Here is a 25,887-nt window from a genome sequence, read left to right on the forward strand (position 1 = left end):
GCAAGACTGGTAATTTGGTCAGCTCATAAAGTTCTCCAACTGTAATCTGGTCATCTATTGCTTGCTCTTTAAAGTCTGTTACATCAACCACAAAATCTGTGAAGTTTCCCTCTGAACTTTTCTCACCAGGAAAAAACAACTTGACAGCCTTTTCAAGTAGATCCTTTTTTCTACAGTCCTTTGACACAGAGATTTTCCGTGTACCCCACCTTTTTGTTCGGACCTGAGTAAACTTCCTTCTCGAAAATGCATCCATCCCATCTCAATTTTTCGCATACTCTTTTGAGCATTTTTTGACATTGTTTTTTCACATACATTGTCAGTGTCACCTTTGCTTCTTGCTAGCCTGGTTCTCAGCCGATCAAAAAGTTTAGCTTTTCGGCCACTGGGATCTTGTTCTTTTCGCCTGCAGTATCCATGAACAGCCAGTCGGTCACCATAGGAAGGCAGATATTCCTTCAGCTGGTCATCTGTCATAAGCTGTATGACACTGCAATCAATCTGCAAAAAGAACACTTTAAATATACGTTTACCATTCTCTAATGTCAGTGACACTGTGAGGTATAGTTCAGAAATATTACTGATTCAACTGAACTGAAATTGGGTGAGAACTGAGCTGAGATGGACAATGACACTATTGTTTACAAGGTATTTGATCTAATTTCATAAGTGATCATAACCTGTTTTTGAACATAACTGAATTAACGCTGAATTGACTTCAGCTGAACAATGTCGTTATTTATTATTCTTTAAGACCATAATTTTCCTGTTTCTTACTGTAAAGCTGCTTTAAAACAAAATGTGTATTGAGCACTATAGAATTAAAGGGGACTTGGATTAACTATAATGTTGAAGGAATAATGTACAGTCAACTGGTTGTTATAAACCCAGGGGTTTATAGTGAGTTATAAGGGCAGTCTGTTTTTTGAACCAGAGACATAGGATTCAGTACTCGGTATTGAGTACTCAGTATATCAAGAAAGAGCAATTTAAGCACTTCTACTGGAGAAAATTTAAACAGAATATATTGTTCCAAAGTTTCTCTGTGACAATTTTTAGGGACTGTAGGCTACATGTGATACATATTTAACAGTTTCATGAATACCTTATCCTGTTGCATTCGCTGTATAATGTCATCTGAAACGTTTCTTGACTTCATAAAGTCATAAATGTCATCCATCCTAGAAGACAACGATGTATATAATAATACCTCAATGCTGGTTACGTCTATCAACATAAATTTGAGCTGCTATCAGATCGGTCTGTGTTGCCATCTAGTGGAGGGTACGACTTTGAACGAACAATAGAAATCACAACGAGAAATCCGTCTTGGTTCGATATCGAAACTGAATTGATGATTGTATGACAAATAAATAAGATGCATGAAATTAATAGGTTTTACATATATCATTTCTGATTGTTTTTTTTCTTCTTTTTTTTAAACCATACTTCCTAGGCTGCACATCACAACAACATGGATAAACATTATTACTATTAGTATTAAGCATATGTAAACACGTATAATAAAATACAATTTCAAGACAGTAGCCACGTATTTATGCAGTAAATTTGACCCAATTAATATTTTTTGTTGGAATTATGGTAGCTTTATGTTTCCCCATAAATGTTACATGCTAATCATTATTATAACTTACATCTGCAAACTTCAACATTTCCACAGTGTTCTAATTTTTCCATATAGCCTAGGCTATTGTTAAAGAGCGTTTATGCGCCAGTCAATGATTAAATTCTGAACATGATGCGGGATCATTCTAGGCTTGACATATGTGCAATAGGCCTACTTCTGTAATTTTGCAACTTACTTGGGGTGATGCAATTCTTTGCTTGAAATGCTTTCAAGGGTGGGTTTGCTCATACTTTTCCATGCCGTTCCGCTAATTATGGCAATGATCATCAAACTACTAGATCATCAGGCTACTACTTAGTGTGTTCACATCATCGTGCGTCCTGTCGTGTAGATGAGCCAGCAGCAAGTCATAATTTCGACATTTTATCTCATAATTTCGACTTAAGTATGTCATAATTTCGACTTTTTGAGGCATTCATTTTTTTCTTACCTGGCGGAAACGGGCTTCCATAACAGAACACAACATACCAAGTAAAGAAACGTTTAACTGAAATGTCCTCTAATTTTAGTGGAATTGTATCCCATTAATATACATACATGAATTTGCAACACGACAGAAATGACAAAAATTATTATAGGGATATTGCAATGGCGCCCTCTGGTGGTATGAGTTACTTCATGTACAATCATACCTTGAGCGTGTCTGCAATACACTTAATCGAAATGTAAAACCGAATGTATGGACGTTTTTGCAACGCTTGGGGATTTTCAAAGAACACTACAATTTAGTTAAAAAAAATAAAATGTTTAAGTGGTCTTAAGGATTATATTAAAATGAGAACAGAGAAAATGCATTAATACAAAGTCATTTATTATAGTGATAAATTCTTCCTAATAAGTCAAGAACACTGAATGTGTTATAATAACATTCATATAACATTCAAGAAGACAAATGTATCTTTTACTTTGCATTTTTGTGAACATACAGAGTATACTACAGAGTCAGCGTGTAGTAGTACAGCATAAGTAAGGAAGCCATCAGATTCAGTAAACTGGAACTCAGGAAACTTGAAGATGATTCTTTAGATTCTTCAGGCAAGCTTTCGACAGAAAGAGAAATTTCAGATAAGTAGGTTTATTTTAGATGTGCACAGTTTATCACAAATTAGTATTTTATACAATCAAACACATCATTCCTGCTCTTTCTCTCTTACCTGAAAAGGCCGCTGCAGTTAGAAGAACTGTGAAAATGAGAATGTGTTAAGGTGATCTCTTTGAAATTATCAATACTATTGCGAAAAGTCTTGATGCCCGTAACTGTAAAAACTTCAGTGGGTGATATTAGCAGATCAATTTCCTCTGAATTACACTCATAATCATCAAAGCTGATCACAGAATGAGAAGTGATGATGAAAACAGTCCCAATGTTATCACTGATACTTGCATCTTCAGTTGCAGCACTATAGAGCCGCTGTGCTGGAAGAAAACTCTCAAAACGTACTTTCTCCCCGATTTCAGTGCTATATTCCTTCTCTGTACCAGAGTACACTGTGCGACTCTTGCCTATGAGTTGCATAGCATCTGTCAGCAGGAAGAAAAGAGATTTGAAAGGAAACCCATCTCGGTAAGTTGAACTGCCCCTGCTAGTCTGAAGCAACTTCTTGAATCTTCCATGAAATGTATAACTAGCTTCCGCATAGCTCTTCAGTGCAGCCATGTGCTCCGGTGTACCCCCTGGAATGTCCTTCTTGCATGCTGCGTTACCTTTCCACACAGTTTTAAAATCTGGATTGTTGTTAAGCTCTGTCTGCAACAGACCTCCACTTTTTGTGACCATTTGCAGCATTTCTTTCCGACAATTTTGGAACGAGTAATCAGCAGCTTCAGGAAACATGCCCATCTGTATCGCTTCTGCAGTTATCTGCACAACCATCTGAAAGCACAATTAAGAATCACAGCAGAAATATTGGAGAGAAAAAAAAAGTAAGTTTCCAAAGAATTATCTAAGTAAACAGTACAAAGTAGTGATGATACATGTGAAAGCTTACTGTGTACAAGAGCACCTGGAGAAATGCAGGAAACCTCAAACTTCCCATTGTATTAGCTGGCGTATGTGCACAAGTCTGGACAAAGACAATAACATGGACAACAGGCTAAAAATAAAGTGGAATACATGCTCACCAAACAAAGGAGAATCAATCAATCAATCGGGGGCCCCAGGCAAAATTGTTAATGTAGGCTATCTTTGTTACCTAGTGATACAACATATGAAATGTGGACAAAACACATCTCACAGTATATAATGTACAAAACGGGACACGCACTCTCTCTCACTCAAATGTGCACGCTCAAACCTGTGCACCCAAATCTATAGAATTGTCCTCAGTGAATTCTCATCAATTATTTTATTATTTAGCCTAATATTTATTAGAATTAAGTGCCTATTCTAAATAGGTAGGCTATTTATTGAATTATTTCATGTGTATCAGCAAGTGAACGAGTTGCGGTGAAGCTCATGGAAAGAATGTTTTGTTTAGTAGCTAGTGTTTTTGCAGTCTGTGCGTTTCTCTTCACGAGTAATATCTTTTGTGTAGCCTAATGAATTCAAGCACAATATCGAACGGAGAAAAATGTTTCTCATTTTTAATTAATTAGTCTGTAAAAAAATGGGAATGTTAAAATGGCACAGATGTATGGACAACCTAGCCTGTTATAATTTGCTCATGAAAACAATAATGAATAAAATGTTTTATATTTGGTTTGGAGTGGAATAGAGTGTGGGCAGAAACATAAATTGGTGCCTATGCTTACCATTGTCCTGTTTCCTCTTTTCCTCCACTTATTTTCACTTGTTTAACGTGCATGTTTATGTGTGCATGCAAACTTTTTCAGTTCATTCCTAAATTGCGCAAGCACAACTTCCATAGGAATGGATTAAAAACGCTCGGGTCCCGCGTTCTGCTCCTCTCCAGATCATGCATTTTCTAATCTACAGCACCGCGGCGCGAGGATGTGCTGCACCTGTTTGAAAAAGGCGTAACGAGGGAGGGGCCCCCATAGGGGGGATGGAGAGATGTCTCTGTGTGTTATAGCTATTAATATTAACATACATATAGCCTATGTATGTATGTATAGTCACAATACTGCTGTTAGGGAGATGACGGTACGACGAAGATTATAACAACAAATCATTTTAATGGTAATCCACACGAAGAAGAGGGTCTAACATACAGGGTAACATCTACAATACCGGACAAAGACAGAATGCACAGACTGCACTTAAAATAGGGGAGCTGATAAGAGACAGACAGGAGAGGATGAACTAATAATAACACAAAGAGAACAGGAACAGGAACATAACCAAATATGGGCACAAGAGGGAGAAAACACAACAAACAGTCCATAACTGTGACACACACACACCCCCATACACACACACATATATATATATATATATATATAATATACAGGTGCATCTCAATAAATTAGAATGTCATGAAAAAGTTCATTTTTTCTTGTAAGTTATTTCAAAAAGTGAAACTTTCATATATTTTAGATTCATTGCATGTAAAGTAAAACATTTCAAAAGTTTTTTTTTTGTTTTAATTTTGATGATTAGAGCTTACAGCTCATGAAAGTCAAAAATCAGTATCTCAAAATATTAGAATATTTACATTTGAGTTTTAATTAATGACCATCCCTACAGTATAAATTCCGGGTATCTCTTGTTCTTTGAAACCACAATAATGGAGAGGACTGCTGATGATCCAGAAGACGAACATTGACACCCTCCACAAAGAGAGTAAGTCACAGAGGGTCATTACTGAAAGGTGTGGCTGTTTACAGAGTGCTGTATCAAAGCATATTAAATGCAAAGTTGACTGGAAGGAAGAATTTGGGTAGGAAAAGGTGCACAAGCAATAGGGATGACCGCAAGCTTGAGAATACAGTCAAGCAAAGCCGATTCAAACACTTGTGAGAGCTTCACAAGGAGAGAACTGAAGCTGGAGTCAGTGCATCAAGAGTCACCAAGTTCAGACATCTTCAGGAAAAGGGCTACCAAGCCACTTCTGAACCAGAGACAACGTCAGAAGCGTCTTACCTGGGCTGTGGAGAAAAAGAACTGGACTGTTGCTCAGTGGTCCAAAGTCCTCTTTTCAGATGAAAGTAAATTTTCCATTTCATTTGGAAATCAAGGTCTCAGAGTCTGAAGGAAGAGTGCAGAGGCACAGAATCCATGTTGCTTGAAGTCCAGTGTGAAGTTTCCACAGTCTGTGATGATTTGGGCTGCCATGTCATCTGCTGGTGTTGGTCCACTGTGTTTTCTGAAGTCCACAGTCAACGCAGCCATCTACCAGGAAATTTTAGAGCACTTCATGCTTCCTTCTGTTGACAAGCTTTATGGAGATGCTGATTTCATTTTCCAGCAGGACTTGGCACCTGCCCACACTGCCAAAGGCACCAAAAGCTGGTTCAATGACCATAGTGTTACTGTGCTTGATTGGCCAGCAAACTCGCCTGACCTTAACCCCATAGCATAGAGAATCTATGGGGTATTGTCAAGAGGAAGATGAGAGACACCAGACCCAACAATGCAGATGAGCTGAAGGCTGCTATCAAAGAAACCTGGGCTTCCATACCACCTCAGCAGTGCCACAGACTGATCACCTCCATGCCACGCCAAATTGAGGCAGTAATTAAAGCAAAAGGAGCCCCTACCAAGTATTGAGTACATATACAGTAAATGAACATACTTTCCAGAAGGCCAACAATTCACTAAAAATGTTTTTTTTTTTATTGGTCTTATGAAGTTTTCTAATTTGTTGATATATATATATATTAGGGTGCATCAAATTTGAATGGGAAATTTTAATTTCAAAATATCAATTTGGCTGGCATTGCATTTTGTTCCAATTAACATAAAAATTACTTTTGCAAAGTTTTGAGGAATTCCACTGAGATTTAGGGGTGCCACCTAACACATGAACTTTGGCGAAATTTCAAAAAATGTGCAATTTTTTGTCTAATTGCCAAAAGGTTGACCTGGAAATGTTGAGTACAGTGAACTTTTATACAGTAACATGTTCTATAGGGTTATCAAAGTAAAAGTTGTTTGTTTGCCCCATTTCTCAGAATTCAACTTTCAAGATTCTCCATTAATTTGTCCTATAGACAAAATGAATGGAGGTCAATGGGACATGTTCACGTGGTCTTACCCTGAATTTTGTGCAGCAGTGATGGATGTCGGACACATATATAAAGTTTAATTGACTTTATTGTTAAACACAAGGGGCGATACTGACACACTTAAAAGAACAAACCCTCTCTAGTGGCTAACTCACTGGCAACTAACAGGGCCTAAATGGTAAGAGCTGACACTAACTAAACTTAAAACTTAATTGCTCAGTCTGTGCCAGAGTCTGCTCCAATGAGCAACATCATGTTAATTTACTGTAACAAATACAATGCTACTCTCAATAAACATGAGACATCTACAGTGGGTAATGGAAAGTATTCAGACCCTCTTAAATTTTTCACTCTTTGTTATATTGCAGCCATTTGCTAAAATCATTTAAGTTCATTTTTTCCTCATTAATGTACACACAGCACCCCATATTGACAGAAAACACTGAATTGTTGACATTTTTGCAGATTTATTAAAAAGAAAACTGAAATATCACATGGTCCTAAGTATTCAGACCCTTTGCTCAGTATTTAGTAGAAGCACCCTTTTGATCTAATACAGCCATGAGTCTTTTTGGGAAAGATGCAACAAGTTTTTCACACCTGGATTTAGGGATCCTCTGCCATTCCTCCTTGCAGATCCTCTCCAGTTCTGTCAGGTTGGATGGTAAACGTTGGTAGACAGCCATTTTAGGTCTCTCCAGAGATGCTCAATTGGGTTTAAGTCAGGGCTCTGGCTGGGCCATTCAAGAACAGTCACGGAGTTGTTGTGAAGCCACTCCTTCGTTATTTTAGCTGTGTGCTTAGGGTCATTGTCTTGTTGGAAGGTAAATCTTTGGCCCAGACTGAGGTCCTGAGCACTCTGGAGAAGGTTTTTGTCCAGGATATCCCTGTACTTGGCCGCATTCATCTTTCCCTCGATTGCAACCAGTCGTCCTGTCCCTGCAGCTGAAAAACACCCCCACAGCATGATGCTGCCACCACCATGCTTCACTGTTGGGACTGTATTGGACAGGTGATGAGCAGTGCCTGGTTTTCTCCACACATACCGCTTAGAATTAAGGCCAAAAAGTTCTATCTTGGTCTCATCAGACCAGAGAATCTTATTCAGGTGTTTTTTAGCAAACTCCATGCAGGCTTTCATGTGTCTTGCACTGAGGAGAGGCTTCCGTCGGGCCACTCTGCCATAAAGCCCCGACTGGTGGAGGGCTGCAGTGATGGTTGAGTTTCTACAACTTTCTCCCATCTATCGACTGCATCTCTGGAGCTCAGCCACAGTGATCTTTGGGTTCTTCTTTACCTCTCTCACCAAGGCTCTTCTCCCCCGATAGCTCAGTTTGGCCGGACGGCCAGCTCTAGGAAGGGTTCTGGTCATCCCAAACGTCTTCCATTTAAGGATTATGGAGGCCACTGTGCTCTTAGGAACCTTAAGTGCAGCAGAAATTTTTTGTAACCTTGGCCAGATCTGTGCCTTGCCACAATTCTGTCTCTGAGCTCTTCAGGCAGTTCCTTTGACCTCATTCACTCTCATTTGCTCTGACATGCACTGTGAGCTGTAAGGTCTTATATAGACAGGTGTGTGACTTTCCTAATCAAGTCCAATCAGTATAATCAAACACAGCTGGACTCAAATGAAGGTGTAGAACCATCTCAAGCAGGGGCGGATCTAGAAAATAATTTTTAGGGTGGCAAAGGGGTGGCACGGGGTCTAAGAGGGGTGGCAACATCAAAGCAAGCCCCCATGCATAGTTTTTGGGGATATGCACAAATATTGCATTGCCGTTAAGTAATCATCGGTCACACTTTATATTAGGTGGCCTTAACTATTATGTACTTACATCAAAAAATAAGTACAATGTACTTATTGTGTTCATACTGTATTTGCAAAACACTATTGCTGCTATTCCCAGGTGAAAAAGAAATATATTTAAATTGTGCTTTTTCAGACACACTTAATATATTTATATTATACTGTACTAATTGCATATTAAATGTATTATTTTGAAACAACTTTAAGTATATTAAGTGTATTTCAAGATATGCTTAAGTTCAATTTTAATCTATTTGTAATATATTTAATATATTGAAATTGTGTTAAATTGGAACCACTTTAAGTATATTTAGTGCAATTTAAGTGTATTTTTAAAAATACATTTAAAATGTACTTTTAATACTTCATGAACTACAGGTAAGGTATATTTGAAGCATCGTTTTAATGTGCTTCAAGTACATTTCAATTGTATTTCAGCTCATTAGAAATGCATTAGCATTACACTACTAGTATATTATATTATATTTATTAGTATTATATTTTTCAATATATACACACACGTACACTTTGATATTTAGAAAACTTCAAAGTATGTTTATAGTAAATAAACATAAAAGTAAATACAAGTATGTTTATAGTATTTTTGTATTACTACAAATATACTCAAGTACATTTTAAAACATTATACAAAAAACATAAATGAAAACAAGACTGAAATGCTATGGAAGAGCCATCTTATCCATATGTAGAACATTTCAGTTATACCTGTATTACTGAAAAGTAAAGAATTTTACATTAGTGAATAAATAAAAATTACAATGCAATTTTCTGAAGAAAAAAAAACATATAAAGTGAATAGATGTGTGTGCAAAGACTGAAGATGATAAAGTTCAAGCAACAGAATAGGGAGGGATAGAGGGGTTTTGGAGGTGGACGAGGAGATGATGTAGGGATGGTGAGAGGCAAAAGTGCGGGATGATGGCAGGATGTGGTGAAGGGATGGTGATGGGAGGATGACGATGATGCCCTAGTGGCTTAGATGGTGTTTAGCACAGACCCAGAGCATCCCAGTGCTGACAACACACGGCGGAGTCGAGGGAGGGAGGAGCCAAGATGTAGATGGTGTGGCTGCCGACATCTGGGGGCCGACCGATGGAGACAGAGCTGGTGGATCCGAAGGCGCAGACGGAGGGCTAATGGAGCTGAGCATCGTCGCAGGTTCCGGAGACCTGGGCACAGCCTAGTCAGTAGTGTCTTGCAGCTTTAGAAAAAAAACAAAACAGAAACAAAATTAGATAACAGATTTTTACATGAATGACTGAAAAGAAGCACAAATTAGCTACCTGGAATGGACCCATTGCTAACGTTTTTCTTCCAAGATTGACCGAATCCCCCTCTATTAGGCCTGATTCAAAAATCTCTATAACAGAGGTGATACGACATTAAAATATACTTACTATTCCTTTCCATGTCTCTGCACTCAGATTTCAGTTTGTCTTCTATAGCAGCTGATCTGAAAAACAACAAATGTTAATATTTCTCACACGCACACACACACAAAAAAGGCAAATGATGATTGATGATTTGTTTTCTATTTAAGAATGACAGAACAATGTACCTGGTCGGAAATATAGTCACAAACCTTACCAGTCTCAGCAGTTTCAGATGTACTGTATGCTTTTATAAGCAACCCTTCTTACAATTTAATCTTTGTTCTTATCTGTAATGAGAAATATATATATTAGAAAATAAAGTCATAAGGTTGTCAAGCTTGAACAAATATAGACACCAATCAACCAACACTACCACGGTTTGCTGATCAGCTCAAGACAAAGTAACTGTATGTTCATAATCATGGTTTTTCAAAGATCATTAACCTCATTACAATGAAGCCAAATTGTTCAGGAAATCAGAAATAAATATACTTCATGTTGCAAATAAAAGAATGTTAATGTTAACTAATTTTATTTAATTTTTTTCTGCCAATGCATGTATCAAAAACATGACTGGTACAGACAAATAACGTTAATTAAATACAAATCTTACCTGAAGTCACAGTGAGGTTCTGAAGCCAGACGCCATACACGCTCGCAGAAGCTGGTAAAAATAAGAACATACCGCTTTATGCCATGGTCGCTTTATGCCAAAGATTCATCAAAGATGTTCACGTTTCAAAAAGTTCATCGCAAAAAAAACATCGCCAAAGTAATCCATATGAATTGCGTGGTTTCCTCCAAGCGCCCTAAAGAGACACGATCGCTCTATATAATATAATACTGTTTAAATTTAGACTTATATTCACATTCAAGGGACATTTGCACACGCATCATATTTGATTTACGAAGCTCTCTGCTGCGAGCTCATTATCATACGAACCAATCAGAGCCGTTCAATGGCTCTGGAACCAATCAGGTTTAGTCTGTGTTGTTTGAATTTAAACACAAATAAACGTGTTTTTTTTTTCCTCATTTCAGATATGATGTTGAAATCCTTGTGGGAATTTCAGAAATGTATATTAGAAAATAAAGGCGTCAAGCTTGAACAAGTTTATAAACACCTAGCTTATTACAATTAATGTATCATGTAATGAACAACAGCCTAATCAACCAAAGTAGCATAACCCATATTAAACAACATATTTTAAATACTGCAATGGTTAATAATATTTGACAAAGGTTTGTACATTGTAAATGTAAAAAATGTTTTTCAAAATATCATACTTTTCCAAATATTAAAATTATAAATACATAAATAGTATTTCAAATATAACCATGTGTAGGCCTACTGCAATATAAAGTACATTAAAAACCTACTAAAAGTGTAATCATTTTGTTATGTTCTTACACAAAGTACACACAACATATATTTTAAGTAAGAGTAACATAAGTGTGTTTTTTGTAAATACACTAAAACGTCACCGAAAGTATGCTTGTGTTTAGCATATTCCTTAAAAGTGTAATTAAGAATATATTTATTAACATAGTATTTCTACTATACTTTTTAGAAATATAGTAATAGTGTGCTTGTGTTTAGCATATTCCTTAAAAGTGTAATTAAGCATATATTTATTACCAAAGTATTTCTAGTATACTTTTTATAAACACATTAAAAGTATGCTTCTGTTTAGCATATTTCTTAGAAGTATAACTAAGCATATATTTAATACAAAAGTACTTCTAGTATACTTTTTAGAAATATATTAAAATGCAATTCAGTATATTTTTAATGCACTTCAAATAAGCATGTTGGGAATACAAATGTATTATAAACATACTACTTGAATTTCAAGTATATTTTTGATACATTTAATACTGCGTCTTTTTCACCTGGGTTGAGGTGGGATATGGGTAAGGTTAGGGACAGGTTTGGTGGTATCAGTTCACTTTAGGTTTAAGGGTGGGTTAAGGTGTAAGGGATGGGTCAACAGTGTAATTATAAATGTAATTACAGAAACTAATTACAGATGTAATTACATATAGGTATTTTTAAAAATATAAGTACAATGTCAAAACATGTATGTACACAATAAGTGCATTGTACCAAATGATTAATTCAGATGTAAGTACATAGTAGTTAAGGCCACCTAATATAAAGTGGGACCTAATCTATACTGTTTAAAATGAAAAATAAATAACGACATTTCAATATCCATCATGGCACCCAGTCAATACACAATATATACAAAAAACTTTAACAAGTTATAAATGTTTCTGTGCTTGTATCATTAAAGAAGACATTCTGTTATTACCAGAGGTGGGAATGTCTGTAATCACCCAGAACACACTATCAATAGTCTAGCAACACCCCAGCAACTGCATAGCAAAAGCCTATCAACCACCCAGAATGTCCTAGCAACCAACTAGCAACACTTTATCAAACATCTAGAACATCTAACTGACCAAACTATTTATGCTTCTTAAACAAGACTTTAAGACAAGCCAGCATAAATTTGTCTTTCAAACTGTTCAATCTAGTTATTACAGGTATTCTTAAATGCTTACTATTCAAATACACAGATGACTTTCCTGCCCAGTGAACACTCATGAGATCAATAACACTTAACAAAAAACTCTTATTAGGATTCAGGAATTATTTTTGCAGCTCAATGTCTATTACAGTATACAACATGAATTAAATTACAGATAATAATACTAATTCAGCAATGAACTTTTGGGAACAGATAATTTTCATTTTACTACTGCAAAATAATCTTGCAGTAGATGAAAAACACTAGAAAAGTTCAAATACCAAAGAATTGTATATGAACTTGGTATGCACCACAATACAGTACAGTACAAAATAAAATAAAATTTAAAAAAGTAAATTCAGCATCCTCTGCACATTTGGTCAAATTTCATTACAGAATACAGTACTACAGCAGTTTCCCGGTCTCCTGACACAAGACTAGCTATTTCTCTAGGCAGTCATTTCTCAGTTCTGCAAACATACAGTAGGCCAACACATAAAAAAAATGGCTACAAATGAAATTTGACAGTCACATGTTTAAAGGTGTACAACATGTGCAGCAGTTTACTGTACATATAGAATAGTGAAATTTCCATCATCTAATGTACTGGTACTGTACTGTAATTATACTGAATGTGTAAGTATAAAACCCATGTATATTATTCGTTCAGCTCTCTTCTCTCTCAGTTGATTGGTGTCATCAGTTTTGCTACCTAATGTTTAACTTACTCATTGTTAAACTTTTTGAGAAATGTGTCTTTGTTTTGAGAACTGAATTAATGATTTGGGAAAATGGGCCAACTAAAATCAGTTATGTTAACAATCGAGAAAACTGCAATACAAGATTCTTACCTAACTCTGCTTTTTCGTGATCGGCATCTTCTTATTGATTCCATGTTATTGTTTCGTCCGATATGGCAGAAAGGCCTCTATATCCATGATGAAAGTGGAGCGAGCGGTCGGAGAATCGGATCACCAAACAATTACGGGATGAATCTCAGACATATCCGGACGGGATTAGATTTCTCAAAGGACTTCTGAATAAACCGAGAAGCAGTATCTGATTCACGAACCAATGTAAAAACAATTCATTAGTGAATGGGCTGCGCTTTGTCTTTTTGACTCAAAAAGAACCGGTTCTTAAGAGTCATTTGTTAATGTAGCCGACTACACTGGGCGCGCTGCGTGCGCGTGCAGCCATCGTGCACCATCGCGCGCTGTCATCGCCGCGGCTGAAAAGTAGCACATGAAACACTGCTTACATTTATATTTTATTCTGTGATAATTCTGGGGTGGCAGGTGGGGTGGCACAGCTTTTTCTTAGGGTGGCAATTGCCACCCCGTGCCACCCCGGTAGATCCGCCCCTGATCTCAAGGATGATCAGAACAAATGGACAGCACCTGAGTTAAATATATGAGTGTCACAGCAAAGGGTCTGAATACTTAGGACCATGTGATATTTCAGTTTTTCTTTTTTAATAAATCTGCAAAAATGTCAACAATTCTGTTTTTCTGTCAATATGGGGTGCTGTGTGTACATTGAGGAAAAAAAATGAACTTAAATGATTTTAGCAAATGGCTGCAATATAACAAAGAGTGAAAAATTTAAGGGGGTCTGAATACTTTCCGTACCCACTGTATACACTGAATATGACATTGTCCACTCTAGAATACTGTTGATGTTAAGCTATTAAGCTTAGCTAACATAGATAGCTAACTGTGGTTGGCTAACATTAGCTAGATGTAATGAGCACCAAATACCTATAAATATGACTTAAATGACTTATGATAAATAAGTATACAAAGACACAACTACAGATATGATAGTAATATGTAATAATACATACCCAACACAGAAAGATCAACTCAAACAGAAAGATCACCTCAGTTTTCTTGAGCTGTAGTATTGTTTACCTCAGATCTCAATGGCGACCATTGAGCACTGTTAACCACTTTATCCAACAAAAACAGATGTGCGGTGGCACCCCTAAATCATCATGTACTGGAAAAATATTTTGCATGTGTTGTTTCTACATATATTGGAACACTTTTAGCACCCAGCCATATCAAAATTCAAGAATTGTGTTTTTTGATGCACCCTAATATATATATATATATATATATATATAAAAATCATTTTCAGCACAAACTGAGCAGTAGTTAAAACTAAAAAAACAAAGCTGGAACAGAAAAAGGCAGAACTCACCGTCTTGAGATGCCTGATATTTTTAAGGTCAGTTAAACAAGAAGACAGGGTGTTCACAACTTGGAAAAAAATACACAGCTTACCGGGGCTGTAATCTGTGTTTTCCTTCCTGTATTTTAGTCGCTACTGTGAGGGCAAGAAAAAGCAAAAGAGCAAAAAGCAAAGCCAGACAGCATGATAATGTGAGAACATTTTTCAAAAGTAGAAAAATTAAACATGAAAAAGGTTGTGGACTAGTAATTTTTAGCAATGTGCAGAGATTTATTTAAAAAAAATAAATAAATAAATAAATTCTCATATTGAGTGCAAACCAGTTATTAAAAAATGGAGAACCACAACCAGTCTAATTTGCCATCCTATAAAAAACACAAGTTACATGGCACCATAATACTTTAGGCAGTGGTTCAGAAATGTTTTGTTTTTTTTTTGGTCCCATTTTTTGTGCTATTTGACCCTAATTTTTCATAAGTTATCATAACCCTAAATACAATTTTCTTTAACATGAATAGATTATGGTTATTTGATCATAGTAAAAATATATTTGGACATAAGTTTTTGATTATCCTTAGTTTTACCAGAATCGTGGATAAAACCTAATACTTATCTACTATTACTTATCTAATACTAATAATAGACATTTCCACTTAAAATGAACATAACATCGTTAAAACTTCTTTAGAGTTCTCAATTTGGAACAACTCTCTGTCTTGTGTAAAATGTATAAAAAAAACTGCCTCAAAATGCCATACATAATAACATTGAGTTGTTTTTAAACAATATTCATTATTTCCTGATAAAGAGAAGAGATGAAACAGAACCATGAAAGCATGCTAATTAGGAAGATATGACCAGAGAACTAGTCACTGACATAATTTTTTATCCCTCATTTATAAAGAAGAAGAAAAGGAAGATGATGTTAGATAAATCTGTAGCTCTGTAGGGACCTGTCATTCAGAACACTGCTCAGATCATGAGCTCTCAGCTAATGAACCGATGATCTGAATCAAGAGTACTAGATATGTGTTAAAGAGACATACAATACATGCAGAGCGCCAGGACCAGAATTGAGAACCACTGTTTTATGGTGAAAATGACTCCATGACACAGCGTATATCCAAACTATGACCTCTTTGGCATTCTCTGGGAAAAGAAATGCCTCTCAACATGTAGGGGTGGAAGGGAACAAGGAAGCAGCTGCTTTAGCCAAGGGGACCTTAAAAAATTCAGAAATATAAATAAATATTCCCCTAAGCAAATCTGAAATTAAAGGAGTAATAAGAAGAGCAGTAAAAGGAATGTGGCAAGAAAAGGGGAAGTAGGACATATGTGAGTGGGCTGTGGTTTCTCGTCTCATTACACTTAATCATTCTTTGTTTATCATTGTAAAATGTGATACACGATTCTGTAGCATGTGCAGACAACCAGAGACAGTGGAGCATGTTTTAATATGGTGTGTCAGATAAAGAAATTAAAGGCTAATCTTAGGAAATAAAAAGCCATTAGGTATAAATGGTTTGCACTTTGTTTGTACTAAGAAATTGCTTACAAGTTTTCAAGGTTTCAAAGATTTTTAAAGGTAAAATATCTGTTTAAAAAGTTTTAGTTCAAAGTGTTGCCCTCTTCTTGCCCTCAATAATGCTCCACACTCCATATCAGTAGATGGCAGAAACAAAGAAGAAGATTGACTGGATGGGACAGCCCCACTGCACAAAAGAGCACAAGCAACAGTTAGAAAAAGTATAAGAAATGCAAAACGTGCATATTGGGGGAGTTATTGTAGTAGTATAGGAACAGAAATTCAAATATCAGATGTATGTGGAATGATCAGAAGAATGAGCAGTATAAAAAGAAAGTGTGAACAGTATTACGCCAAAATAGTAAATTGGCAATTAAAATGGATAAGGCAGAGATGATTACACAAGGGATAGTAAAGATTGTCCCAGGTTACGTATGTAACCATGGTTCCCCGAGAGAACGAGACGCTGCGTCGAAATGCTATGGGAACGTCTTCAGCATGACCATGCTCTGAATCACATGTGTAATCAATGGAAGGGCGAGACGTCACAGGCGGGGTGACGTAGTGACCAGGAAGTTTAAAGGCATGTGCGGTGCAACCGGCGTCAGCTTCTAGGAATGAAGCGAGCAGTAGTAGGGATGCCGGGAGTATGGCCCTGAGACGTAGCATCTCATTCCCTCGGGGAACCATGGTTACATGCGTAACCTGGGACGTTCCCCTTCATGAACTCGAGCTGCATCGAAACGCTATGGGAACGAGATACCCACGCCGCCAGACTTGCAAATCCCTGCCAAGTGTGGAAGAGCACAGCTATGGCAGAGAACAGAAGAGCCTGGAGTGGCTCGCAAATCTAGGTCAAAGAACCTGACGAACGTGAGGGGCGTGGACCATCCCACAGCGTTGCAGATATCCTGCATAGGCACACCTGCCAGAAAGGCCTTGGAGGCCGCCACACTTTGAGTAGAGTGAGCCTTGACCACGAAGGGTAAGGAGAGATCAGAGGACTCATAGGCAATAGAAATGGCATCAACTATCCACCGGCTGAGGGTCTGTTTAGAAGCTGGAAGACCTCTATTAGGGGGACCATAGCAAACAAGCAGTTAGTCCGCCCTTCTCCACAGGGAAGCTCTGTGAATGTATGCTAGCAGCAAATGGACCCTGTCCCGGCGCACTCTCTCTAGAATAGTTAGAGTTTAGAGAGTTTTTCTCTCATAGTTTCCATGCTGCTAAATAGTCTACTAAGGGAACTAGTCTCTCAAGACTGGTTTCTGGTGTGCTTGGAGCTGCTAGCTCGGTGCCCTGAAGCGGAGGACCGGCAGGGGATGGCCGAACTAACTGCTCTAGAGACCCCCGAAGGGGTGGCGAGCCTCTCAGCTCCGCTACGTTTCCAGGCAGAAGAAACTGAAATATGCGCTTGCTGGAGACCGCTGTGCCCTGAAGCACCGTCGGTGGCAGGGTTGGCAGAACGATCTCCCGAGGGCTCTGAGGAGAGACGGACACCGTGTAATGCGGTGCAACCCACTCTTTCCAAGAAGGGGTCGCCCTCGGCGGTCCCGGGCCACAGCTGTCAGGATCGCTTGGTTGATGGCTTCCTAGACTGAAGCACGACCCTCAGATCGGGCTTCGCCTTAGAAGCCCCCGACCTCGGTCCCATTGCGGGGGAGCGCGAGAGGCGACGTTCTGCTTTTGAGCCGCCCGGTATTAGGAGCTAGTACACTGCTGAGGCTGCTCCCACACGGCAGCCCCCAGAGTTAGAGAACAGCGAGGGAGAAACCGCTGGAACGCCACTGCCTGTTTACGGTCCTCCTGGTACCTGTGTGTGTGTGAACCGGGGCGGAACTCCGCTGTGCGCGCGATACAGAGAGTGCGACCATGTAACGTAGAGACAGAAATGACTTGCCGATTTCCATTGGGAAGCTTCTTAAAATTAAATTTTCCCTGAAGCAAACCCGGCGGCTTCATATGGAATTATTTTTGTCTTTATTATGCAAACAAAAATTCTGTGTTTGAGAGCAAAAGTAATTATTTTGTAATTTTAAAAAAAGGATTGCAAAAAAAACTCTGAAATTGATAACAAAATTCTTTGCAGTGCGTGCAAATCTTTAAAAAAAAAAATTTTTTTCTTTGTGCACTTCAAAAACTTTTCATCACGAAACCACAAATATTGCTCTCTTTTCTGCCGTGTTTTTTTGCGGGTCTAAAACTTTTGTTTGCGAGTTGAAAAGTTTTGCTTGCGAGTGAAGCTGTGTCTCAGTGGGCGGTCTCTACGCACCAGGATGAAAGGCCTATTTCTATTGGCCATTCTCGATTGAAGTGACAGGTTGACCACGCCCACTACGCTTTCCCGCCACTGCCGCCAGTCTGACAGAAGAGCGAGCTTCTAGCAGCAATGGCCAGCAACCGCTCGTTTACTGGGTAAGTTAACTAATTTAACATCTTAAACTCAGTGACAAGTGAACTTAATTATTCTTTCTCATGCTACCCCACCTAAATACATAACATTAGCTAAGCCCGTCTGTAGTTGGTGATACCGCTGATTTGATTAGCCAACAGTATGCTAGCTTCCAGAGCCCCCAATAGAAATAAATTAGGTTTAAACAGTGTTGGGCAAGCTACTTGGAAAATGTAGTGAGCTAAGCTAACAGTTACTCCTCGTTAAATGAAGCTTAACTACACTAAAGCTACAGCCCTGGGAAATGTAGCAAGCTAAGCTACGGCAACACGGCAAAAGTAGTTTACTACATCCAAGCTATTTAAAAAAAATAAAAAATAAAAAATTCTATTGAGCCAACATCATACGAAGTCAATGCTCTCTCAGTGATCAATAAAACTGTCAGTCAAGCAGATAGACAGGCATCAGTTTAATTGTTTATTCAACAGCTGTTCCAAACCCATTTGGCAACATAATCAGTATCAAATACACGGCCGGATTTACCTCATATTGTGACATAGGCAAAATACATTTTTGCTGTCGGCCAGAAACCTCCTATTGGTTGTTGGTATTGTGGCTTTATTGTATACAGATACATTTATATAAATGGTAACACTTCACAATAAGGTTCAGTAGTTAAGATTAGTTAACTAGTGTAGTTAACATGAACTAAGAATGAACAATACTTCTGTAGCATTTATCTTAATGTTAATTTCAACATTTACTAACGCATTATTAGAAACAAAAGTTTGTTAACATTTGTTAATGCACTGTGAACTAACATGAACTACCAATGAACGACTGTATTTTCAATAACTAACAATAACAAAGATTAATAAATACTGTAATACATGTATTTTAATGTAATACTGTAATGAATGTATTTTATACATTGTATGCTCATGTACATTAGCTAACATTAATGAAATCGTATTGTATAGTATTACCATATAGATGTTTAGGTCTAAAGATAGGCTATGTTTATTTGCATCGTTGCATGCGTCATTAGATATTAATATAAACATTTCACCAAAATCAAGTTCAAATACGAAGCTTTTGACCAGCAAATGTTTTTTTTTTCCTGACTCGTGTCCTGTTTTCCCCAGTTTTCTGTCATTATGTAGGCGTTCAGTTTTTTTCTGTTATTTGGCCAAAGTATCATATTATGAAAGATTCAGCGCTTCGCACGAGCTGTTTGGCTGTGACTCGACAACAAATGCTAGACTAAGAAACTCTTCTCCGCTTCTCAAATACAAAAAAAAAAAGCATTAGCCTTTATAAATAGTGTTTTTTGAGTAAAAAAAAAACCGCTGTACTTATTCAATCAGCAGCTCTTTATTTACCTTCAGACTGCAAACAAGCCGAGATGCTCCAAACTGCGCTCCGCACTTCATTGACGAGAGAGGCGGGAGAAATAATGAGGTTTGACTGACAGTCTGAGGAGCCAATGGCGTTACGAGCTTTTGTGTCTGCGGCGTCACTTACTGATCCAGGATCAGTGATCCGTAGCTGTTATATTTCTGACTTGAGCTTGAGTTTCAGAATGCTTTCTTTGGAAAATGTAACGTTAGCTTTTGTTGACGCTACCGCGCTACTTGATCAAAAAAAGAGCTTAACTATCGAAAAGCTATTTGATTCAGAAAGCAGTGACGCTACCGCCACGCTACTGAGAAATGTAGTTAAACTAGTAGCGTTACTACTTGTAGCGACGCTACTGCCCATCACTGGGTTTAAATGTTGTAATATGCATTGCCAAACAAGCATTCTTTTTTTAGTTAACGTATATACCATTAAATGGGCGATGTATCCTGGGGGATACAAACATTTACAGATAGATTATGAAAAATGTTTAAACTAGAGATGCACCGATCGACCAGTCGAAATTAGCCGATTTTCCGCATGACCGACCCGGACCGGTGACGTGCCCATTTTCGACTCCCTGCCAAATTATTACCCCCCTCATTGAAATTGCTACCTGATTGCCTAATCCTAACCCCTCCCCCACACCTAACCCTAAACCTTCCCCCACACCTAACCCTAAACCTACCAATACTAGGGGGGTAATAATCTGGCGGGGGTCAGAATTCGGCACAACACCGGCGGTCAGTCTGCCGACGCCGAGCCGGTCTGTTTTGATGTCACGGTGACTGATAATGTATATGTCGTGTGTGAGTGATATCAACATAAACGTAATAAGCTAACACTTAACACCATCTTTTTAAACTTGTTAGTCCCCTCCAAATATTGAAGATATGTGAAATATGTAAGCTTTTATCTAAAGGTCAGTAGATTTCCCACTACGATCGTGTTGTTTTTAAATGCTGCCTGTGAGCTAAACAAAGAATGTATGAATGAAGTGCCCAGATCTAAATATTCACAACAAACACCGTTTCAACATGAAACTCACAAAAGAGACCTAAATTTTCCCTGCCTCTCCCCATAGCCTCTCAAATGTTGTATCCCCAGGATAGGGTTTAGTTTTATTGTTTTTAGCTTCATACACGTACGTGTGTGTGTGTGTGTGTATAACATGTTTTTACAGTGAGGAGGATGTGATTCGTCATGCAGCAGCACAGATAGACACTACAAAAATATTCAATGTTTGCGTATCACGAGATAACATTGTAGAGAGAGGCCTGAAGCTGTGGAAACGGCAAAAAACAGGAAGCCCAGTCAATCCTTTGAAAATCACCTTTCTTGGAGAGCCAGGAGTTGACACAGGGGCACTGAGGAAAGAATTTCTGTCCAGTGAGTAGTTTGCTTTAAGCATGCATTTAGTACTGTAGATGTGTAAATATATTTCCACAGTTTCATTATTCTAAAAATACACTGTCTGTATCTGCAATAATCACAGATGTGTTGCTTTTGCAATGACTCTCTCTAGCCCAGGGTTCCTCAAATCTTACCCTGGAGGTCCAATCCACTGCAGAGTTTAGCTCCAATCCTGATAAAACTCACCTGTCTGTGATTTTCTAATGACCCTGAAGAGGTACCACTTTAGAATAATGGTCCGTTGTTAACAAGTAACTATGCAGGGAGTAATAGGTAGTACTACATTAACACTCAACTTAATACTATTAACTAATAGAGAAGCAAGATTAACTAAGCAGTAAGTAACAATTTTAGGACAAAGGTAGTTCCTTATTAGATATGTGCTAATTATTAAATAAAAATCTCCTCATTGAGAACTACTTGCGAACTATGACCAATTAATAAAGAATAACCAATTAATTACAAATCACAACAATAACGTCTTAAAAGTGAGCAATTGGGTTCTTTGTGGAAACTAATTTATGAATATGATATCCCCCATATTCATAATAAGTCGGCTACAGTTTGAAATTGTGACTTCTACTCTTACCAAAGGATGGATATTCTCCGTTTATTTCAATCAAAAACACAGAATAATAATAAAAACAATAATTCACTTAAAAATGTTAATAATTAGGAAGTGATGCTGACAAGCTCATGATTGAATTAGTTCAAAATTATGAACTCTGTTTTATGTCATTTCAATATGTATCCCACTCCAAATGACTTACTGGTAAAATATCACTAGTGCTTCACACAAATGTATGACTGTATCATGTGTCAGATATAAAACATTACATAACTTATTAATTTATGTGTGAGTAATTACTGAGCGGTTAACGTGTTTTTCACTTTAAAATAATGGTCCAGATCACTAGTAGTTCCTTAGTAGCACCTTAGCTTTAAAGTGAAAAATACATTAGCCCCTCTCAAACGTTACATTGTCAGCCTGCAGGAACTACTAGTGATCTGGACCATTATTTTAAAGTGAAAAACATGTTAACCCCTCAGTAATTACTAAGTAATTTAATAAGTTATTTAACACTTTATTTTGATGGTCCCTTTCGAACATTCTGTTGACACTAAGTAATGTTGCAACTACATGTCAACAAACTCTCATTAGAGTGTTAGTAGACTGTCTACTTCACATCTACTAACTCCTTATTGTGTTGGTCTCCCAACAGATATTCTACTGACTATAAGTAACTTTGCAAGAACATGTCAACTTAATCTAACCCTAACCCTACCAGTCTACTAATACACTACTAACACTCTAATGGGAGTCAGTAGAAATGTAGGTGCAACATTACTTATAGTCAATAGAATGTGTTAAAGGGACCATCAAAATAAAGTGAAACCAAAATATTTTAATCTGACACATAGTGTACAGTCATACATTTGTGTGATGCACTAGTGATATTTTACCAGACACTGTAATTTGGAATATGCTGTTTTGTGCTTAACACAATATAAATGCAGTCGATGCCTTCATTAATGATGTAAATTGCTTTTATCAAGAGAACATCATTATTTATATTCAAGAAAAGTCCTCCCCAGCCTACTGTCACTAAAGGTAGGTCTTTTGGAGTCGAAGGCATACTGAACTGACACAAACTAGAGCTCATAATTGTTAACTAATTCAATCACTTCCTAATTCTTAAAATTTTTAAATGAATTATTTTTATTATTATTCTGTTTTTGATTGAAATAAACAGAGAACATCCATCCTTTGGTAAGAGTAGAAGTCACAATTTCAAACTGTAGCCGACTTATTATGAATATGGGGGATATCATATTCATAAATTAGTTTCCACAAAGAACCCAATTGTTCACTTTTAAGACGTTACTGTTGTGATTAGGAATTAATTGGTTATTCTTTATTAATTGGTCATAGTTCACAAGTAGTTCTCAGTGAGGAGATTTTTATTTAATAAGTATCACATATCTAATAAGGAACTACCTTTCCCCAAAATTTGCTACTACTTACTGCTTAGTTAATCTTACTTCTCTATTAGTTAATAGTATTAAGTTGAGTGTTAATGTAGTACTACCTATTACTTCCTGCATAGTTACTTGTTAACAACGGACCATTATTCTAAAGTGTTACCCCTGAAGACATTGATTAGCATGCTCAGGTGTGCTTGATTAGGATTACAGCTAAACTCTGCAGGAAAGTGGATCTTGTGGGCCAGATTTGAGGATTCCTGCTCTAGCCTAATGATATCTCATCTTTTTTGTGAATTTAGCAATGGTTGCCGGCATTGAAAAACGTGTCTTTGAAGGTGATGCGAAGAAAGGAAAAATGCCTAAGTACTCCCTTAATGATCTAGATAATGAGCTGTTCAAGTACGTGTTTGGATTTGCTTCACATACACAATTCATTCTCAATCATTTACTCAGTCTCATGGTTATTACAAACGTATTTGTTCTGCAGAAACAACACACAGAAGATATTTTGAAGAATGTTTCAGCTGTTTTTGTCCATATAATATTCACTTGGGTTTTAAACCTCACTGATTTTTATTATATGCACAAAAACAGATGAGACATTTATACAAATATACCACTCTATGTTAGTGCCAAGAGCTGTTATACATATGTAAAACAGTATGCATCTCTAGAGTTGCAGGTGAAATATTTGCTGTGAGCATTGCCCAAGGAGGACCGGCACCGAGGTTTATGCAAGAATGGTGTTACGAATACCTTGTTTCTGGTAACATTAAAAGGGATGGTGTGCATGACACAGAGATATCACCACTAATCAAAATGGTGGGTCTTATTGACAGAATTTCATTAGAGACAAGTTGTTTGTTACTTATTGTCCTTTAGTAAATTAGTTTGCTGGAATAACTGTTATTGTGTTATAAAGCCACCGACAGATTGGTTTTACTCCAAAATTCAGCAGTGAACCATGCTTGTTAATATATATATTAAAGGTAACATTTTACTTGTAGATTGAAGATGCATCTGACCTGTCCAACTACACAAACGAAATCCTGGACTGTGGCTACACTGGACCAGTCAATGTTGACCACAAGGAAAGCATATTAAGGTAAGTCAGCACTGAGAAAAAATGAGTTTGTTCATTTACACAAGTATCAACTCTTAACATTAGTACAATGCATGATGTGTTGTAATATGGTACATTTGAAGCATATGAAACTGAGCAATAGCACACTTGTAATTACAGACTTGTTTGATGGGAACTATGAGTCTTTTTACATCTACAAACTCGTACATTATAGTAGTTAAGGAATTAACTTCAATTATACAAATAACTTATTGGCTTTTGAATTTTGAAAGCCCTGCTTTTAAAAAAAAATTTGGTATTTATTTTTGTTTATTTTTTTGCCAGAGCTCTTGCTCTACATATTACAACAAAACGCATCCCAATGCTGCAACAACTGCGCGAGGGCCTTGAGATATATGATCTTATTAAAGTCATGCAGAGAAAGCCACATGAGTGTCACGATCTCTTCGTCATAGGATATGATGACAAAGTATGTAGAAATACTGTTTTTTAAGCATTAATTTTTGTAGTGTTTTTTATAAGTATGACACAAATGACAAATATTATAATCCATTGTTATGCTTTTCTTTTTGGTGTTTAGGTTGATGCCCATTACATTTTATCCCACCTGGCCCCAGAGATGAGCCCAAGTGGTTCGATTAAACAAGTGAAAGAGTCAAAAATCATGGAATTCTTTCAAGATTTCCTACTTGAGCTTGAAGGTATGGACTTAAAGTAGTATAATCTGTTATTTTATATCCAGGTGTAAATATGCTCTGTAGTTCCTATTTTAAAAGGGTATACATAAACTAAAACATTAATTCTAATTTCATCTTTTGATTTCTTCTGAAGACACACAACCAGAAGATGGGGCAGCAGGAGAAACCTTGTCTGTACCGAAGATAATGCAGTGGATGACTGGGCAAGCTCACAGGCATCTGCTTGTATCAGAAAGGGAGAAATTTAAGATAGTTATTAAATTTGAGCACTGCTGTCTACAGCACATGCCTAACCACACTGTGTGCTACCCAATTGTTAGTGCTTGTACCAATACCATAACATTTCCTGTAGTCCATATGGTAGATTATGAGTCTTTCAAAACACTCTTGCAAACTGCTGTTACATATGGAGCAAGCTTTGACAGAGTGTAGCAAATCTGCTGAAATTGTGTACTGTAGAAACCTGCAGTTTCATTGATTCATGTTTATCAAAGCATTATTTACAATGTTCACTCTTTGGAATGTTTTTAAATGCATGCAAGGCAAAATGATAATGTATTTGGTGTACATTACCAAAAAAAAAAACAGACAATTTATTGTGGAAAAACAAGTTCCTTTATAGTGTAACAATGTCTTTTCATGTTTTTTAATTGAAGGCACAACATGTATTAGTTCAGTTACCTTA

General features: G+C 37.2%; 2 protein-coding genes across 15 annotated transcripts; one reads left to right on the forward strand and one right to left on the reverse strand.

Moving 5' to 3' along the window:
• Positions 1-245: 245 nt before the first annotated feature.
• Positions 246-20,059, reverse strand: LOC131537475 (uncharacterized). 13 transcript variants are annotated; one of them, XM_058770940.1, is made up of 8 exons: positions 14,716-14,770; positions 10,590-10,640; positions 10,191-10,263; positions 10,001-10,056; positions 9,601-9,804; positions 3,637-3,711; positions 2,803-3,521; positions 2,439-2,688 (listed from the first exon to the last, which is right to left on the reverse strand). In XM_058770940.1, exons 5-8 carry the CDS (start codon positions 9,751-9,753, stop codon positions 2,583-2,585), a joined length of 1,053 nt encoding a protein of 350 aa, XP_058626923.1. In that variant the 5' UTR covers positions 9,754-9,804; positions 10,001-10,056; positions 10,191-10,263; positions 10,590-10,640; positions 14,716-14,770; the 3' UTR covers positions 2,439-2,582. The 13 variants fall into 13 exon arrangements, with proteins under 13 accessions (XP_058626924.1, XP_058626923.1, XP_058626922.1 ...); XM_058770939.1 differs by lacking the exon at positions 14,716-14,770 and adding an exon at positions 13,362-14,321; XM_058770941.1 differs by lacking the exon at positions 14,716-14,770 and adding an exon at positions 246-501 and having other exon boundaries at positions 2,575-2,688; positions 10,001-10,263; positions 10,590-11,511.
• LOC131537474 (uncharacterized) lies at positions 18,345-25,886 on the forward strand. 2 transcript variants are annotated; one of them, XM_058770932.1, is made up of 9 exons: positions 18,345-18,646; positions 20,012-20,084; positions 21,205-21,410; positions 23,720-23,819; positions 24,095-24,242; positions 24,428-24,525; positions 24,829-24,973; positions 25,085-25,205; positions 25,336-25,886. In XM_058770932.1, the coding sequence occupies exons 2-9, from the start codon at positions 20,029-20,031 to the stop codon at positions 25,632-25,634; spliced, it is 1,173 nt and encodes a 390-aa protein (XP_058626915.1). In that variant the 5' UTR covers positions 18,345-18,646; positions 20,012-20,028; the 3' UTR covers positions 25,635-25,886. The 2 variants fall into 2 exon arrangements, with proteins under 2 accessions (XP_058626915.1, XP_058626916.1); XM_058770933.1 differs by lacking the exon at positions 20,012-20,084 and having other exon boundaries at positions 18,349-18,646; positions 25,336-25,883.
• The last annotated feature ends 1 nt before the right edge of the window (position 25,887 follows it).

The sequence above is a fragment of the Onychostoma macrolepis genome, chromosome 03, assembly GCF_012432095.1.
Source record: "Onychostoma macrolepis isolate SWU-2019 chromosome 03, ASM1243209v1, whole genome shotgun sequence".
Classification (NCBI taxonomy): Eukaryota; Metazoa; Chordata; class Actinopteri; order Cypriniformes; family Cyprinidae; genus Onychostoma; species Onychostoma macrolepis.